Below are 19,674 nucleotides of genomic sequence, written 5' to 3'. Positions count from 1 at the left end.
TTTTTTTAGAGTTTTATTAGACTCGCTCCAACTGCACTATATAAAGTGTTATGTATAATCAGCGAGATTGTTAAATATTTTCGGTTCATTTGGGTTAGCTGACGCTTCACATTTTGCTAACTGTTTCAATGACTATTTTAATGACTATAAAATGTGCGTTAAAAAATTAGATTTAGGCTAGTACAAAGTTCATCACATTGCTTCTGTCTAGAACTCTCACTGTTGGAAAGACCCGTCAATATTATGTTATGTTATCAATAATCCAAAAACTGCCAAGGGGGTTTTTCTTATTCACAAATATTTTGTTTTTTCCCCTTCTCTATCAAGGTTGAGTAAATATGTGCAAGGTAATAATGCTGTTTGCTCCACTCTAACGATAATGACTCACGAAACAATTCAATGAATGTAATTATAATGTTCAGCAATGCATATCTACATACATATTATACATACGAATCCAATTCAAGTGGCCAAAAAAAATCCTTTCGAGCCGTTTATTTTTGGAAATGTTATTCAAATAATTCAAAAAAGCAATGACTTTTTTTCTAACAAAATTTCATATGCGGAATTGTTGCGAATGTTGGAAAAGGCTTACAGTGATTCAGTTTTATCAAAAACACAAGATTTCGAGTGGTTCAAAGACGGTCGAAAGATCATTGAAGACTTGCTCGTTCTGGATGACCATCGACCACTTCAACTGGTGCATGAAAATCGTCAGGCAAGAGTTAGAGAGATGGCAAGAGAGCTCGACATCTCTTGCGAGTCCGTTCAAATGATGCTTGACCGTGCGAAAACCTATCCCACATTTATGAAGAGCAGTATAACTGCCGATGAGACATGGATTTATGAGTTCGATATGCAAAGAAGTCAATTCCAAAGCCGCTGAATAATCAAGGTGATTCCCATTGTTTTTTTTCGATGTTCGTGGTTCGGTGCATCATGAATTTGTTTCGGAGCGACAGACCGTCTATAAGGAGCTCTATTTGGCCGTACTGAGGAGTTTGCGTGAGAACATAAGCCGAAAACAGCCAGAATTGCGGAAAAAAATTCTTGATTTTACACGATGATAATACACTATCGCATCGAGCCACAACTGTGCCCGAATTTAAAGCCAAAAACGCAATGAATACCATCGATCAACCACCATAATCACCAGATTTGGCTCCGTTTGATTTTTTCTTGTTCCCCCAACTGATATTGAACTCGTGTTTAGTAGAGCGAAAAGATAAACAAAATTCGCTTAAGGTGTTGAAGAGCATCCCAAAAAGTGTTTTGAGGACTGTAAATCAGTGCCATAAGTGTATTGCATCCGGTGGGGATTTCTTTGAAGACGACAAAATAAATATTGATGAATAATTGAATATTTTGCGTTTTATTTACAATTACCGGTTAAATGTATGAAATAAAATAAGACGGTTACATTTTCAAATTAAATTATATATGTATTTAGTAAGTATAAGCAATATACCTGTGAAGGGTATTATAGCTGCAGTGCAGCAGAAGTCAACGTGTTTTCTTCTTTTTGACTTAAGTTATACTTTCTCTTTCTTCTGAAGGCACACTTCAATCAATTGAGTTAAGCAGCCAGTGCTGAAGGCAAAACAATACAAACGTTTAGCTGCCAACAATAAACGCATGCGTATTGATGTGACCTGGACATAATTACGCTAGAAACAGACTGATGGAAGAAGTTTCTTATGATTACTCTAAGCTGAGTGGAGATGAAAAAAAACTGACAAGCTTGGTTAATACAGCGGGTCGTTTTTTTTTCATAAAATTTCGTACGCATCAAATGTTCTACGGATCATTCTGAACAATTCTACCTAATAAACTATGGATCTAAACCCGATTTTCAGTCACCAATTTTTAAGGCGAAGTTTAAAAATTTAAACGAGTGGTTGTATGAGAGACATGTGATATGGTAGCGTGATACGATTGATTCCGATAAATGATCAATAGAATAGAAAAATGCACCTACGGACTAAATTTCATTCCGATATCTCAAAAACGGGCGAACAAATTTTTATGATCCCTAAATATCTTCGTCTTAAAAATCGCTGGTTTGAAATCGATTTTAGAACCATAGTCTCTTATGCAAAGTTGTTCATGATGATCAATAGAAAATTTCACGCATACGTGATTTTTCCATTGTTTTTGGCTCCCTGTAACCTCAACCCAAGCTAGTGTATAGTCAGCTTTAAATAGAGTTTTATTCTCTTCTTTTTTTAATCAAATATTTTATAATGATTGCCCTGTGCTCCGCTGTGTACTTAGCCTTAGACAAGCAATTGTGTTGTGGCGCATTTGAGTCTCGCGCCATGAATACATTAAGCCGTTGACTGATTGCTATTAATGATGTGTTTACGCGTGCGCTCTACAAACTGTTCACCAACGCTAGGTCACTATACACTCCAGCAGTGAAAAAAATATTAAGATAGTGTTTCAATTACTAATGTACAAGTAATACAAGCATCTCGATTACTGCATGCGGCGCTTCAAGTGAGATCAATGAACGTCCGCAAAAGCCGCTGCCTCGCAACGCCGCAGTTGCTCGTCTTCGCGGTCGAACTTCGCTTAAATTGAATAGTTTGGATACCTGTATGTATGTATGTATTTACACACATACCTAAGTACGTAAAGTCTCCACCGCATGCTTCGCTAACTAGCCGCTGATGAGCTTTTCTTGGTAAGCCAGTTGTAGTATAACATGTACGTTGGTATGATGAATGGATGCCAGGGCCGTAAAAGTTACACTTTGGTGCCGTTTTTGTTGCTACCTCACAGCTACTGTAGCATTGCGTTGCTTGATCTATTTGCGTTCGTTTGATTATTTCTTTCATTGTTTTTAATGATCTTGGCGTAGACGAGTGCAATTGCTTTATTAACTTTTGGTTTAAGTGTTCGATCCACAAACATTACTAACCCTATGCCATTGTTGTTGTTGCTGTTGCTGTACTGCAACAGCGGTAATTGCTGCTTTACCTCGAGTTAAGTGGTGCCGGACAAGGCGACTGTGTAAGTGACAGATGAAGATCATTTTTCTCAGTTGTCGATACAGTGAACGCGCCTCTTGGCCACAGTTCCTCTAACCAGATTAATGAGCGTTGGCGCATCGATTCTGTTTGTTTTATAAACCTTTGTAATTATTGGAAATTTGTTTAGTATGATTTATGGTTCGGTCGCGTGTGCTGTTTACGTTGTTTGTTGATACAGTTATTTCCTTTGAATACGAAAGTGCTTTTTCAAAAAATTAAGAAAAAAATAGTTACAAATAAATTTTTAATCCTCCGCTAAAATGGTAAAGAAATAAATAAAAAATATTTCAAAATATAATAAAAAAATTAGTAATAATAATATCCTTTTAGGCCACTCTTGTGCAAGCTTTACTGTTTATGTGTCTGTGCTACCAGAATTTATGGATTACTTATGGCGCTACACTTTCTCCTCTGCGAATAAGTCATCCTGTGAAATCGCAACAAAGAAATAATGAATATCTACCACCCTTCACGACGGAGGCGGAAAATATTGGTGAGTTTGAACTGAAATTTTGGTTGCAAAAAGTTTGTGAAGTGATTTGGAGAAGTTTAAGTAACAGAGATTATCCATTCCCTAGGAATAAAATTCAGTGAAAAAGTCATTCGTTTTAAACAATAACCAAAATAACCATAATTCAATCGGTAGTCGGCTTCAATTATTTAGCAATATTTGAAATTAAAAGAATAGCCCTTACAAATTGCGATATTTTTTCTGAGTACAGTATGTTGTACGGCTTTCTAAAACTTTTCTATTATGATCAAAATTTCCCACACCCTTAGCTGTTCTGATAATTTTCTAGCCGTAGAAAGCAAATAGTACGAAAAAATTGTTCAAACATCTTTCAAAATCGTAGTTGTCGATTATAACTGTATTGATATATGTATAATGAGCATAGAACTTTCGACTTCAAGGATACTACATGAAATCTTAATGGGCCCTTGATACTTATGTTTGCAATTTTATATGTAGCACCACAGGCACTTTTTAAAGAAGTCTAAGAAAGTATATTATTTTAAGAATGCTAGATGCAAATTTGAAAGATCATTAGCTTAGGTTGTCACCTATTGCTAAATGAAAAGTTGTAAAGGGTGATCCATTTCGAGATTCCCTACTTTTTTAAGGTAAACGCACACAAACTCCAAATTTAGTGGATTGGATTTAATGTTTATTATCACTCGAAATAAGATTCTTTGGCTTTTATATTTTGAAGTTTATCTCTTTCAAATGTTGGCCGCGGATACGTGGATGGTCTATGCGTTGAGTCCAATTTCCGATGACTCTTTCGAGCATTTCGAATAATAACTGCGAATGACACGCGTGAGACTCCACATAGACTTTAGAGTATACATATGTATATCCACAGGAAAAAGTATAACGGTGTGATATCATGCGATTTTGGTGGCCAATCGATCGGCCCAAAACGTGACATTATCTGCTCAGTATCTGCTCTCTCAATAAATCCAATGATTGATGTGAGATGTGGGAGGTGGCGCCGTCTTTTTGAAACCAAATGCCGCCGAAACATTTTTGAAGAAATATCGATGTCCTCCAGCCCACAAACCTCACCAATTCGTTATTTTTCTGGATGAAATGACATCTCCTGAATGTCTTCAAGTTTTTCTTCGTCCCAAATGCGGCAATTGAGCTAGAAATGAGACCCACTGAACAAAATTTGTCTCGAAAACGTCAAATCTTCTTGGCTTAGGAAGGTCGAGCCGCTTCAGTTCTTGCACAAGCAGTATTTTGTACACTTTCGATTTTAGATCTCGGCATAAACTGCGTCAAGTCGTTCAATATATCAGTCCAAGTCTCCACGGTCTTCGTGTACACTCTCAGCCACAACTGGTGTATTTTCTTCACTGTGTGTTGGTCTTTGTCTGTTCGGTCGAGTAATACCCAAAAATGAATACTGGATCTCAAGATCGTCAAGAATCATAATAGGATATTTTGGCGCAGGATTGCATTCCAAGTGCTGTCCATTTGTTTGAGTATCTGGTATAGTTTGTTCGATTCGCTGAAGAGTAGCGATTTGAGAATCGAAGACAGCTTTATTTAAAGAAACTTAAATTAAAATTTAGTGTAGCCATCTATTGAAAACTTTAAACCGAAAAAATTAAAATGTGTACCAAACATAGGGCGATGAGACAGCTTTTTAAAAAGCTTTCGCTTTTAATTAACACATAGATTGAAATAGAGTTGCCACATTGCCCAAAAATTAGAACTGAGCAAATTATTGGCAAATGTGTGGAAAATATTGACGAGAATCATTCAGATAAAGCTCACAGATGCTGAATGCAGATATATTTTCGGACAGAGTTGCCACCTATTGAAAAAATTAAACTGATTTCATTATTACTAAATTGGAATTATTCCCGAAAAATTTATAACAGTTCTATTTTTATTAATTTTTCCCTTCATTTTTCTGCTATGCCGTAGAAGCTTTGTGATGCTAAGTTCTTCACTTGTTTTTAACTTTTCATTACCAGAACTATCTTTGCTCCAACACGAGTTATTTTAATTGTAAAAAAATACATTTCATTCATTCTACATTTCAGTTGAGAAATCCATCAACTACAGTTCCAACACAATCCGACCACCTACCACATACCAAACACAGCAAGCGAACAAAATCCACCAGCCAACACAACAGTTTGCCAGCAAAAACTTAAGTAACACACAGCAAGCCACAAAAAATCTCTACACTTCATATGCAGCACCGGCCTCCGGCTCGGCACCATTTTTATACTCGCAACCGCTGGCCGCCAATCAAGTTCCGTTGCCCACGCTCTTTCCCAAGTCCTTGGTGGAGCACCTCTCACCAGCTGCACAAACGCCAACGCAAATGCAAATGCAACAGCTACAACAACGGCAACAACAACAGCAGCAACAGCAGCTACAAAAACAACAGCAATCGTTATACACTGATTATACGAAGCAATTAACCAGCGATCTGCCACTCGCCAATACACCGTTGCTCATGGTCGAAGAGCCCACATCGTCCCTGCTGACGCCTAGTCAAAATCTCACCTTGGAGGCAGCGCGTATTTTAGCATCCACCCTATTGGAAGCCAATGGTGAAGCGCCGCTAGAAACACCTGGCCTGGCGCCGCTGTCGAATCCCAGCGCCTTGGAACTGCCAAATAAGCTCAACAGCACCGATGTTTTGATCTTGAAATCGCAGAAGAACGCCTACATCATACCAGCGCCGTTGGCCAAAGGTTTGTTGTAGCAGCACACAAGCGAAACTGTTGTAATCTCACTTATTTTAATTACTTGTTGATGTAATTTATTTACAGATGCCAGAAACCCGACCAACGCACGAGCGCTCTATCAAATGCGCGATCAATTGGACAAAGCTTACACCATAAATCAATTTGTGTTCATCATAAAACCGGAGCGAATCAATTTCTTGAATAAATTGGTTTAGCGCCATGGCGATTTGATTAATTGACTTATTGCGCAAGCGTCAGTGCCGTTTACTTTTTGTTCGTTTAAGTGTCATACATATGTTACTTTAGTATTATTGTTGTTGTTTATAATTAGTATTGTTATTTGTTAGTATTAAAACATTATAAAATAAGTATATTAAGCGTGAAAATTGGTCCATTTATGTGTTGTATTTGGTATATTTGGTTTCTCTTTATTGAGGTAATGTAGCCGAGTCACCAAGAAAAAAAGTTAACAACGGTTGCACCGATAAGTTTGTATGGTAGCGCTATACGTTAGTGTTCTGATCTAAACGATTTCTTCGGATATTGTACTAACAATTCTTTCCCAATTTCATGAAGATGTCTTGTGAAATATAAAACATCATACTTTTAGTTCATTTTGATGATTCAGTTTGCATGGCATCTATTTGCCGATATGGGCCAATTTTGTAGTTTTTTGAGGGGAATATGTATGAAAATACGGTATCTCAAAAACTAAGGGACTATTTCGAGTATATATATACTTAATCGACTCAGCAGTTTGGTTGGTCGGAAGGAATTCAAAGTGCACCACATCTCGATAATCGAAGAGAAATGTCAACATAACTTTGATTTTTCAATTGCTTCAACGCGGTTTTTCGGCTTCAGCTCACTTTTGCTACGATATGAGGTCGATTGATTGTCTGTTTCCGGGTCGTAAGCATATATCCAAGACTCATCGCCAGTAATAATATGTTTCGTGACATCCTGGTAGTCGGAAAGCAATGTTTCACAGATCTTAACGAGAGGGTGTTTTTAGAAAAAATTAAGTGATTTTGAACCAATCGTGCCTTCACTTTTCTTAGGCCCAAATGATCTTTCAAAATGGTTTTCACTGATCCTTCCGATATTCCAACGATATCTCAAACACTAATTTCTTTATTTTACTGACGTGTTGATCTTCAATTGATGTTTATGGGCGTCCTAGACGGGGTTCTCCGTCTCGACCCTCTTTGAATACTTTGTACCAATCCAAAACACCTTTTCGCGACAAACAATGATCACCGAAGGCCTTTTCCAACATTCTGAACATTTCGGCATCAGAAATTTGATTTCGCACACAAAATTTAATAGAACTTCTTTATGGAATAATTTCACTCAACGTAGAAATCGCCGAATGCACTTTATGTACTTCAGAAAGACAAGCATACACTAAACACTAAAGATTACTTTGATATGACACTTGGCATACATGTAGATGTCACTGACAGCCATACCAACAAAAAAAATCTTTCGACGAATGGATTTTCGATATAAATTTTAATTAAAAAGTCTTACTATTTATTGAATATCTCTGTAAAAATAACAGCTTTCGGTTGGATATAGATCCCGATCTTTTCCGATGCCAAACGCTACCCTGATTATTTAGCAGTTGTTATTTCTTCTTAATATAAATTCAACTGTAACAATAAGATGATTTTCAGATTTCCGATTAGTTTGGGAATTCTTTATAAAATTTTTATCCATATCCAAAATTGGACTGAAATGTCCATGGTTCATTCTTATATTTCATTATTTTTAGATTTTATTTTCTCTACCAAGAATCGGCCACTTTCGGGACAAAAGTTACTTATTTAGAAACTACGGCTTTTCTAGTAAGATCAGAACGGACGTCCTCTTGTCAACAAAGATTCTTTAATCGGAAGTGGTATGGTATTATTATATACATATCTCGCAGGGTTGTCACATTTTAACGAAAATCCCATTTTATTTATAAAAAAAAATTATTTGCAAGACCCGATTCTGCGATCAATATAAGTGATATCATGGAAGAACCACCTTCCAATTTACAACTTATACATGACAACTATGTAAAAGTCTCCGTCTCGGCGATTTCTATACAGAGAGCATTTTTTATCGGTTTCAAAAAATGAACCTTTTTATTGTCTTATTAAATTTTACAATATAGTCTAGGGTTATCCTAATTTTTCAAGTTGATCCGAGTAATAATTTCGAAGATACAGCCTTGAGAACTTGTTCGCTCGAGGCTAGGCTAGGCTTGGCGCCGTCTTTAAGCGCGTTTTTCTCGAAACTGTATTTTTGAAGTCGGTTGGCATGATTTCTCTAGAACTACTCAACCGTTCTTCATGAAATTTTCCGCTGGTCTTTGAGATACAATTCTTAAAGACTTGAATGAAGGAATGTTTTTTCAATTGCTATTATTTGAAAGAAAAAAGTCGCGAAATTTTCACTGAAGTTTTCATATTTTTGAAAAAATGACTGTCAAAAATCCAATTTTCAGTTTTTGTTTTTTCCTTCGTCGAAGTTCTCAGTTAAGGTTTTAACTAAAACACGAATTTTTCACTTTAGATGATCCTATAAGGAGTTGTCATGTCAACGCGGGCGCATCCTTTTTGCGAGGGGTCACCGGAAATGGTGTCGTAATGGCCGAGTTTAAATATTGTTTTGGAAAAATATCGGAATTTCTTTGCTAATAGTGTACGTTTGTAATAATAAAAAACTCTAATAAAGTTTTATATGAGAAAAAAATTGTTAAAATAAGGCTGTTTTATACTCGAGGAACCCCTTAAAGACTGAGAATAGCATAAAGTCGCAGAGGATCAGATCTCGAGAATATAGTGTACGCGGTAGTAGTTTAAAATCAAATTCATTGATTTATAACGTGAGGAATCCGTCGGTTATGAGCTCACGTAACACCCACCTGCAGAGGGCTTTCGCTTACCAAAATTTTCCAGAACGCTATGTTCAACATGTTCCTCTGATAACATCCCCTATTTTAAGGTAATCTAAAGTCATGTATTAACCTTTTTATCCATAATTATTTCTTTTGGACGTCCACTGTCCATAGGCTTCGACGTCATTGTATTGTAGTTAGCAATCCACTTACGAATGGTTGCTTTGCCAGAATTAGAACCCAAGGGTAGCATCATTTATGATCATAATTCCATTTAAATATCACCAAACATAATTTGAGATCTACTTTTGAAGTTATCAAAGAGCCAACTAATTCGAAATGTCCATATAATATAAAAGCAATAACAAGAAACTCAAAAGTATCTGGAAGGAAATATTCGAAATTAAAAGATGTTACTTTCAATTATTTTGGAGCTCGGCACTCCGACATTTATTTACAATTTAACATTGTTGTTTTGTTTTTGGTAACAATTTGCACAAAAGAATTGCGCAGGAACATTAAAGCTTAATCAATATTTAACAAATTAGTTCTAGAAAATTCTTCCAACACATTCATTTACACGCGCTTGTTGGGTGGCAAGTAAGCATTTTCAGCGCCACCAACTGGTGCGGCTCCATATTGCTGAGCAGCTGGTGCAGCTGGTGCCTTCGAGGCAAAGTCCAACACTGGTGCAACACCACCATTGTGGCTGCTAGTGTTACCGCCCAAACCATCGTATTGCGATTGAATAGCTTGCTTGGCATTCTCAGCATCGGCTGGGGTACGGTACTTGACGAAGTGCACTTCGGGCTTGTTGGAATTGCGGTGGTTGAGTGATTGCAATTTGTTGGCCAAGTCACCGATGTCAGCCTGTTTGCTGAGCACATAGATGGCAGTGCGTTCTTCGCCAGCGGATTTAGCCAATTGCAAAGCAGCATTCTCGAGTCCAGAGTTTTCAGGTCCCTTAATGAAGATAACACGCAAGTTCTTCTTCAATGAATTGGCGTGATCACCTGCATCACCAGCATCATTGAACTCATGTTCGGGTGCAGTGTAGGTGAAGAATTCCTTGTTAACCTCAACGGGAGCGGGAGCAGCAGCGGGAGCGCTGTAACTAGGGCCAGAAGGAGCTAGGCCGCCGAAAGAGCTTGGGCCAGCAGCCGAAGGGCCACTGTAGCTGGGACCAGCAGCCGAAGGGCCGCTATAGCTGGGGCCAGCAAGGCCTTGTCCACCATAACTGGGCACACTTAATGCTGGTCCACCATAGCTGGGACCTCCATAGCTTGGGCCGCTTAGTCCACCACCGAGCGCTGGACTGCTGTTGGCCTCATAGTTGTAGCCGAGACTGGCTGCGTTGGCGACAGCGACGACGGAGCAAAGGATCTGCAAACGAGAGAAAAATGAGTGTTAGCCGTTTCTTTTATGATGGGTATTATTTGAAGTTATCTCACCAAAAATGAACGCATATTGTAGTTTGGTATCGTTTTAGCTTGCAACTCAGTTGCTTTCTGTTTGTTTCAGCCAAACTGCAGTCAATTTTATACGAAAATAGTTTCGTGTAGGAAAGCAAAATATTTTGAAATGCAACGATACACTTTTGAACTAGTTTGCAAATTGAGTATAAAAATCATCATAACGGAAACATAAACGTCAAATATTCTGTAAATATATTTGATAACAAATATGCGAAATTCGCACTGGACTGTTTCCAAAAAACCATCGGCTCAAGGTCGCATCTCCGTGTCAAACTGTCGCATAGACAACCATCTGTATACTTGTTTATCTGCACTGAACCTCGTTAGGCGTTATAAATATTCATTGTACGATCGTCGCTGTAAGTCGTTAAACGTCCGAATGAATTTCAAAGTGAAACCATTCATATTTGGCTTTAATCAGTCGTTCGCAGATGCGTTGACTTAGTTTAGTTTTGGACATCTGACTTGATTATACAAATTTGTCAACAACAAAGCATATATTCACGCGTTGCCAATTAATGAATAAAACAAAGAAAAAAGTAGTTTTCAACATTGTTTTCAGGTCACTATTGCAATGCAAAATAGATTGCCAATTTATGCGCACAGAGATGGAGAATGTATTAGAGATATTAATTTGAAAACGTGTGTATTATATTATATCATCCTTGTTTACTGAATGCTTATTTTATAATGTTTTTATTGGTTTGTCTTTTAATTAAATCGGGGTATATAAATACAGTTTAAACGCTCGCGAAGACTTAGATGGTGTTTGACTGTTGACATGAACACATAAAGAGGGGAAGTAGTACTGAAAAGAGTATTTGTAGCAAGTAATATTTTTTGGTCCAGATACCGACCTATCCTGACACTCTCAGTAGGAAAATGGTGTACGAATTTTTCAGTTAATTTTTTTTTTGGAAATTATATGCGGAAGTAATTGGAACAGTTCGATCGGGTTGTCTTAATTTAGTAATTACTGTAGAGTTTGGTCTACTTAATTCAATATAAGGGAGTCATCATTCCAATAAAATATATGCAAATTTTCATTTTACTGTTATTTTTCCTGCAACCATTTCGAGTGATATTTTTTCAATCCCTTTTCTCAACCATCAGGTTTTTTTCGTTTCGTACCCCCATTTATATCTCTTTTTTCTAACAATATTACTGTCCCTATCACTATGATTATTCCTTATATTTGTCCCTAACTTTCTCGCTATTCATACTCATTTTCCCTATTGTCTTTATATTTCTCTTTCCCTTTTCGTTTCCGTTTCCTTTCCCCTTCACATTATCATTACCTTTTCATTTCCCTTTTCCTTTCCCTTTTTCTTTTCCTTTCCTTTTCCATTTCCTTTTCCTCTTCCTATTTCTTTTCCTATTTATATTAATATTCTTATTCTCATTCCTGTTCCTATTTTTCAATGATTTTTATTCCCTATCCCTCCCTAACATCATCTCCATTCCTTTTAAGAAAGAAGGTGTCATGTTTCCTTTTCTTATTCCTAAATATATATTTCTATTCCCATTCAAACCGTTTTATACTCTGAGACGGCGCACCATCTTGTTGTAAATTCCACCAAATTTCAGTGAAAAATCGTTCTCGCTATTTAATAGATTGACTTTTCCTGTCTCATTTCGCAATAAATGAGGGCCAATGATGCCGCCTTATCACAATCTATGGCCAAACGATAATTTTTTGGGGATCGAATTGTGTTTCCTGAACCACATGAAAATGTGATTCACTGCAATAGCGACATTTTTGTTTGCTGAGGAATCCATCAATCTAGTAATGAGCCTCATCTGAGAAGAGCGTGTTTGACACGAATAGCTCCTATATGTGCCGCCGGAAAATCATCTTGGACCTATTCCCAGCGTTGTTCGAAGGTTTAACATGGCGTGATGTAATGGCAAATTATACCAAAAACATTGAAAAAATTTGACACAAATCCGTAAAAAACATGGACGCCACGAGCTGTCAAAATCACGTCATCCCTAGAGGCCACTGAAGTACGATAAATTTTTCGTCTTTGGTATAGTCACTGTTTACTTTGTCTGTACCATCCGTTAAGGTTGGACACATTTGTAAAAAGCTTGTTTGGCATGGCTCCGTGTGGCCTTTTATTATATCTTAAAATAAAGAGAACCTTAAAGGACAGATACATGGATGGAAAATCGCAAAAAGAGCTAAATTTTGTGTCTATCCCATAAATTGAGTTTGAGAAGAGTTTCGACGATTGCAAGTAGCTTTGGCATAAGCATAATATCAAATGACTACTATTCTGAAGGCAACAATATTAATGTAGACGAATTAATATCTATTTTTTTAAACACACCTTGTATACCTATGTATATCTACAAACTATCCGTACTCTAGTACTATGTTCTGTTCCTGTGAAAATTTTTCTTCTTCTCTAAGCCTTGTTAAGTTAGATATACCAATATGTACCTGTAGATAACTACTTCATTGTACGTAGGGCATCTCACTCGATTTGGTTTGTAAACACACAACCGATCAGATGTATAAGCCTTGCCCATTTAATAATTTCAGAAGCTACGGAATTTTCAATAGAAAGCTAAAAAAAATCTTGCCGAACATATAATTCTCTACTCTTCCATTTCTTTACAAAATGTTATGCTCAAAATACCTTTACTCCATTTTCCCTATTTATTCTTTATTCAATATCTGTTATTCTATCCGGAATCAAAACAAATCTTTGCTTTATTCAATAGTAACTTAAGATTTATATAAAGAGCCACAATAAAATGAGTAGCATGAGCTCAATTAAGTTTAATGTACGATATCTCAAAACAGCTGAAATTATATCAAAGGAATTGGTATAAATATCTTAACTTAGAAACAACTTGGCTGATATCACCTACATATGTATACTATGTGATTTGTAAGATTTCAAATAAGTATATCCTTAGGAGTGTAAAAATTTCCCAAAACTTTCTAATACTGCGTCTGAATTAATAATGAATTTTAAATCTTATTGTGAGATATCAATATGAAATTATCTTACATCTACATACTCTTAATAAACTAATGTTAGACTAATTCAACCATTACATCATTCCATGGTCTCGAAATCGGTCATCTATAACAATACTTTTCCTCCAGCATCTAAAATGTTTCACAATCCTTTAATTCCAATTTCACAGAGAACCTAATTTTTCCTTATATAAAATATTCTATGACTTCTTTCTGGCAACCGATTACTCATAGTAATCTTACTTGTGTTAACACCAAATTGCATTTTGTTCAGCCTAAAAGTATGTAAAGTATGCCTTCATCGCTGATTGATAGGTGATTGATCGCTGAATGATAGAAAATCGATCGTCCATAGAAATAAAATGACGTTATTTCGAATTATACTTAAAATTTTAGTAACATTTATTTTTGGTTTTTGGTTTTTGATTTTTTGCAGTTACATAACTACGTACAAATATAAATGTAATCAGTAAGGAACACTGGAGCTTAGAAAATATTCAACAACCTAACTATTGACAGAAATGGCGTGCCGCCCTCATCCAACAAAGCGTTAGACTTTGTTTGGTGGCAGGTAGGTGTTCTCCACACCACCGACTGGTGATCCACCATAGTGCTGAGCAACTGGTGCTGGTGCGGGTGCCTTCGAGGCGAAGTCCAACACTGGTGCAACACCACCATTGTGGCTGCTAGTGTGACCGCCCAAACCTTCGTATTGCGATTGAATAGCTTGCTTGGCATTCTCAGCATCGGCTGGGGTACGGTACTTGACGAAGTGTACTTCGGGTTTGTGTGCGTTTTGGTGGTTGAGTGAATGCAATTTGTTGGCCAAATCACCGATGTCAGCCTGTTTGCTGAGCACATAGATGGCAGTGCGTTCTTCCCCAGCCGATTTGGCCAATTGCAAAGCAGCATTCTCAAGTCCAGAGTTCTCAGGTCCCTTAATGAAGATAACGCGCAAGTTTTTCTTCAATGAGTTGGCGTGATCACCGGCATCACCAGCATCATTGAATTCATGTTCGGGTGCAGTGTAGGTGAAGAACTCCTTGTTAACCTCAGCGGGTGCATTGTAGCTTGGACCAGCGTGTCCCACATTGCCGAAACTTGGACCCACAGCACCGTGACCACCTAAACTTGGACCCGAAGCACCATGACCACCGAGACTGGGACCACCAAGAGCTTGTCCGCCGTAACTTGGACCACCTAGAGCTTGACCGCCATAACTGGGGCCACCCAGAGCTTGACCACCGTAACTGGGACCGCCTAGAGCTTGACCACCGTAGCTTGGACCGCCAATTTGGCCACCGCTTAATCCACCACCGAGTGCTGGACCATTGCTGATCTCATAGTTGTAGCCGAGACTGGCTGCGTAGGTCGCAGACACGACTGAGCACAGGATCTGGAATTGTAAAATTATTGAACAGTGCGGATTAGCTTGGTCCAGAGGTCGAAACACTTTTCTGACTTACAATAAAGGCACGCATTTCGTAGCTTAGATTTGGTTGTGGCTTCAGTTTGCGAATCAGTTGCTTACTGTTGATCTCTCCAAATTTTTCGACAAATTTATACAAATTTTGCTTCTGTGCAAAAATGCGAATTTTTTGCAAAAATAAAAAAAGTTATTTGCGAGAAATTTGGTATTTTAATGATATTTGAACTCAAGTATAATGAAAAGTTATGAAATATTTGCAAAAATTATGAAAATATGAATGCGAAATTCGCATTAAAAATTCACTTATGAGCGACTACCTATTGAAGGTCGTGTCTTCGGCGGTAAAATCGAGCAGTTTGCATATTTTGTTATTTGTCACACTCTTTAAAATATAAATATTAAATACATTCCGCGATTTTTGCATTATTCGATTGTAAATGCTCAAATGCGCGAATGCTATTCGAAAGTGAAACAATTCAAATTTGGCACTAATCGGTTGAGCGAACTCGTTCGGCAGACGAATATTTTTTGCAAAGAAAACCACAAGCAGAGAAATCTTCAAAACCTATTCCAATATGTTTATATAAAATATCAGATGTAAATATTCGCGGTTTATTTGGTGCCAAATATGTAAAATAATAAAAAGTAATTGTTTTCATAACCAAATTTCATCCCTACACAGTTATTTTTAGTTTTGGCTTGGATTTACATATTATATATTTATATCATATATGTGCTCACGTCGAGCTCGTTCTCCCTGCATCTAGCGATTGGCTATTGAAGCGAACGCATCATCGGCAGCGAGTGTAGGCGTTTTTTTAGTTCGGTAGCTTACACAATCTGTAAATTAGTTTGATTGCGTTTAACTAATTTGTGGTTTGTTAGCAGTTCAAGCTCGGTGGTTAATGTAGCGACCTAGGCTTCTAAGCAACGGAGTCCTCATTGGACTTAAAGAACGGGGTATTAAGCTGCGAGTTTCATATTCCGGTAGTGCTATAAGTCAGAAAAAATCTTCTCAGAAAGTTTTGCTATTACTTGAAAAAGTGAATAGCGTTTACAGACTTGATATCGCGAAATTTGGTTTAGTCGCTTCCGTTTCGGTAGTTTTAGTCTCATAGAAGCACCACAGTCTTAGAGCTAAACATTCTTCTTCTTCTTTATTGGCGTATACACCCTTTATGCGGCTAAAGGAAAAATGACTGGGCCAGTCAGTTTTCCTTTTCACAGTTTGGCTCGGTCCTTCTTCACCTGGTCTTTCCAACTGAGTAGCGATCTTCAACTTCCTTCGCTTTCTCCAACGGCTACTGCTTCCAATTCTATCAGAGCTGAAGTGTGTACATCCATTTGGATGATATGAGCTACCCCGAGCAGCCGCTGTCTCTTAATTCGCTGAACTATGTCAACAACGTCGTATATCGCGTACAATTCATCGTTCCATAGACTGCGGTATTCGCCGTTGCCAATGCGTAAAGGACCATAGATTTTCCGCAAAACCTTTCTCTCGAAAACTTGTAATGCCAACTCATCAGATGTTGTCATCACCCATGTCTCTGCACCATATAGCAAGACGGGGATGATGAGTGACTTATAGGGTTTTGTTTTTGTTCGTCGAGATAGGACTTTCCTTCTCAATTGCCTACTCATTCCGAAGTAGCACCTGTTGGTAAGACATATTCTGCGATATATTTCAAGGCTGGCGTTGCTGTTGGTGTTAGTGCTGGTTTCAAAATAGACGAAATTATCTACAAGTTTGAAGTTATGACTGTGAGCAGTGAGGTGGGAGCCAAGTCGCAAATGCATCGACTGTTTGTTTGATGGCAGGAGATATTTCGTCTTGCCCTCGTTCAGAACCAGAAAAATTTGCTTCGCTTCTTTGTCTAACCTGCAGAAAGCAGAACTAACGGCGCGGTTGTTATGGCCAATTATGAGCCAGCAATCGCCCAAACGTGACCAGCCCTTCGCAATGCTCCTGTATGTCTCGAGAAGGGAAGTTCTTACGCATCCACCATATAGTCCGGACCTACTACTACTTGTTTTTGTGTATGTGAAATGATTTTTCTTGTAAAAAGGTCGACTCATGAGAAGCTTTAAAAGTCTATTGGGGCAAGCAAGTTATCGAAGGATGCTTTTACGAGACGTTATATCATACGTTCAAATATATTAGACGAAAACCTTTAAGAGTTGTAGATCTTTTTTTTTACCTTAAATCCATTCAATTTGTTTTTAGTCACTCAAATTACTCACTTCCCTTCATCTGACAGACTGTTTTCAAACACTTTCCGATTTCATACGAAATTCTAATTTCTTTTTAAATTGAGTTGCACGAGACTTATTAAACTTTTAATTTATGTATTTTATTTATGTATTTTTGGTTAGAATTAACAACAAATGAACAGGAACTTTAAGAACTAAATAACATTCAACAAACCAAAAGGTAAATGATCAACACGAATATTTACACTACTTAGTTTGGTGGCAAGTAGGTGTTCTCTATGCTACCGACTGGTGCGGGTGCCTTTGAGGCGAAGTCCAACACTGGTGCAACACCGCCATTGTAACGGCTAGTATTACCGCCCAAACCATCATATTGAGATTGAATAGCTTGCTTGGCATTCTCAGCATCGGCTGGGGTACGGTACTTGACGAAGTGTACTTCGGGTTTGTGGGCGTGTTGATTGTTGAGCGAGTTGAGTTTGTTAGCCAAATCGCCGATGTCAGCTTGTTTGTTGAGTACGTAGATGGCGGTACGCTCTTCTCCAGCCAATTTAGCCAATTGTACGGCAGCATTCTCGAGTCCAGAGTTTTCAGGTCCCTTAATGAAGATAACACGCAAGTTTTTCTTCAAGGCGTTAGCGATGTCACCGGCATTGCCGATATCACTGAATTCATGCTCGGGTGCTGTGTAGGTGTAGAATTCCTTGTTAACCTCAACGGAAGCGGGAGCAGGAGCACTGTAGCTTGGGGCAGCAGGAGCAAAGCCGCCAAAGCTGGGACCACCTAGTGCTTGTCCGCCATAACTGGGACCACCATAACTGGGAGCACCATAACTCGGACCGCCTAGAGCTTGACCGCCATAGCTCGGGCCACCCAGAGCTTGACCACCGTAGCTTGGGCCGCTAGTTTGGCCACCGCTTAATCCACCACCAAGCGCTGGACCATAGTTGTAGCCGAGACTGGCTGCGTATGTCGCTGAGATGACGGAGCACAGTACCTGTAAATATTGCCAATGAGTGTTTTTTTGTTGTGGTTGTAACCTTCAAGTCTCTTACCAAAAATACACGCATTTTGTAGTTTGTTTCGGTTGATGGTTGTTACAGTTTGAAAGTCTAGTCTTTTCTGTTGCTGTCAATGATTCTACAGACAATTATATACCAAAACCAAGTTGTGGGAAAATATGCAAAAGTGTTCAAAATGTAATTAAGGTTTTATGATCCAAATTGCCAAAAATACCCAATCATAACCGAAAAGAGAAAATTCCAAAATTCTTTTGAAACAATAATGCAGAGTATAAATAAAAAAAATGTATTCAAACTAATATCTATTTATATACATATATGTATGTACATCCGATACACGAACTGCCTTTAAAGGTCGCCCAGCGTTTTAGATATGTTTTCTTGAATATGCGCAGTTTATTGTGTTGTAAGTTGTTGAGCGCTCAAGTGCCGTCATCAAGAGACGGAACCATTCAAATTTGGCGTCAAAATTTGCATTTGGACTCATTTTTCTCTCTTTGGACGTTTGTCTGCATTCGTCATCGCCATAACTTTGATTGACAAAACCACAACACTTCATTAATATTCGGTTATATTGAATAAGTTGCATCTTAAATCGGGTGCAAATTTATGCAACAATGGTGGGCGGATTTGGTCAAAATACCTATGAAAGAGGAAAACGAAATTTTTATTTACACATGCAAATGAATGAAGCGAATTCCAAAGACGGTCATTTAATATATTTTTCTTCGAATATTTTGTATTATACATAAGTATATGACGGCTGTGTGTATTCAGATTTTTAGTTTATAATTGAGAGGCGATTACTGATGATGCCTCAGTCTTTGACTATCGCATAAGAGAAAGATTTTAAATCACTTTTATTTTGTCGGTTGTGCCTTTAGGAGTGGAAGTGGCATTAAAAACTCTATATAAAAACTCGCTGGATTTGATGAGCCTTTTAATCTAATACACCATCATGTAAGGCTAATAAGGCAATCGGCTGAAAACAGGATAGTCATAAAGACAATGCTCAATAATTCGTCATAATCAAAACATGCTCCATATTCTGCTGTCTTTACCATGTGTATAGTTGCTAGGGACCTTTAGAGCAAATGCACCGTAATGATTCCTTTCTTTCCCTTTGCTTAAAAGTTGAAGTTTTTTGATCTGTTCTACGTTTACCCTACCTTTTGAGGAAATTTGTAGTACGGTTATATCACACTGTTGAATAGTTTGGCACCTTACAGGGATTCCATTACTTGATGTGCTGTTGAATTCTTACAATTTTTCATTGCTTTTGTTGTGTATCCTTTTGTAAAAACAATTACATTCTGTCAAGATAAGTGCTGTCTCATCAGTCGATCATATGTCTTTGTCAACGGACGATTACTGGGGTTTATTATAAGCTTTCTTATGGCTATA

General features: G+C 37.8%; 4 protein-coding genes across 4 annotated transcripts; 1 reads left to right on the top strand and 3 right to left on the bottom strand.

Annotated features, from left to right (window-relative positions):
* The first annotated feature begins 3,184 nt into the window (after positions 1 to 3,184).
* LOC126760285 (probable ubiquitin thioesterase DG1039) lies at positions 3,185 to 6,646 on the top strand. The gene is made up of 4 exons (XM_050475817.1): positions 3,185 to 3,298; positions 3,366 to 3,528; positions 5,592 to 6,254; positions 6,333 to 6,646. The coding sequence occupies exons 1-4, from the start codon at positions 3,296 to 3,298 to the stop codon at positions 6,461 to 6,463; spliced, it is 960 nt and encodes a 319-aa protein (XP_050331774.1). The 5' UTR covers positions 3,185 to 3,295; the 3' UTR covers positions 6,464 to 6,646.
* A 3,068-nt stretch (positions 6,647 to 9,714) lies between these two features.
* LOC126758338 (uncharacterized) lies at positions 9,715 to 10,604 on the bottom strand. The gene is made up of 2 exons (XM_050472583.1): positions 10,590 to 10,604; positions 9,715 to 10,521 (listed from the first exon to the last, which is right to left on the bottom strand). Exons 1-2 carry the CDS (start codon positions 10,602 to 10,604, stop codon positions 9,715 to 9,717), a joined length of 822 nt encoding a protein of 273 aa, XP_050328540.1.
* Positions 10,605 to 14,155: 3,551 nt separating this feature from the next.
* On the bottom strand, positions 14,156 to 15,086 carry LOC126757971 (uncharacterized). Its single transcript, XM_050471918.1, has 2 exons — positions 15,072 to 15,086; positions 14,156 to 15,001 (listed from the first exon to the last, which is right to left on the bottom strand). Exons 1-2 carry the CDS (start codon positions 15,084 to 15,086, stop codon positions 14,156 to 14,158), a joined length of 861 nt encoding a protein of 286 aa, XP_050327875.1.
* A 2,412-nt stretch (positions 15,087 to 17,498) lies between these two features.
* LOC126758446 (uncharacterized) lies at positions 17,499 to 18,318 on the bottom strand. The gene is made up of 2 exons (XM_050472716.1): positions 18,304 to 18,318; positions 17,499 to 18,245 (listed from the first exon to the last, which is right to left on the bottom strand). Exons 1-2 carry the CDS (start codon positions 18,316 to 18,318, stop codon positions 17,499 to 17,501), a joined length of 762 nt encoding a protein of 253 aa, XP_050328673.1.
* Positions 18,319 to 19,674: the final 1,356 nt, after the last annotated feature.

This window comes from Bactrocera neohumeralis, chromosome 2 (assembly GCF_024586455.1).
Source record: "Bactrocera neohumeralis isolate Rockhampton chromosome 2, APGP_CSIRO_Bneo_wtdbg2-racon-allhic-juicebox.fasta_v2, whole genome shotgun sequence".
NCBI classification, from domain to species: Eukaryota; Metazoa; Arthropoda; class Insecta; order Diptera; family Tephritidae; genus Bactrocera; species Bactrocera neohumeralis.
This window is presented reverse-complemented; position numbering and strand designations above follow the sequence as displayed.

Excerpts from the sequence above, each read along its gene's own strand:
- LOC126760285 (XM_050475817.1), top strand. Across the intron at positions 3,529-5,591 it reads GACGGAGGCGGAAAATATTG|TTGAGAAATCCATCAACTAC; the intron begins GTGAGTTTGAAC and ends TCTACATTTCAG. Across the intron at positions 6,255-6,332 it reads ACCAGCGCCGTTGGCCAAAG|ATGCCAGAAACCCGACCAAC; the intron begins GTTTGTTGTAGC and ends ATTTATTTACAG.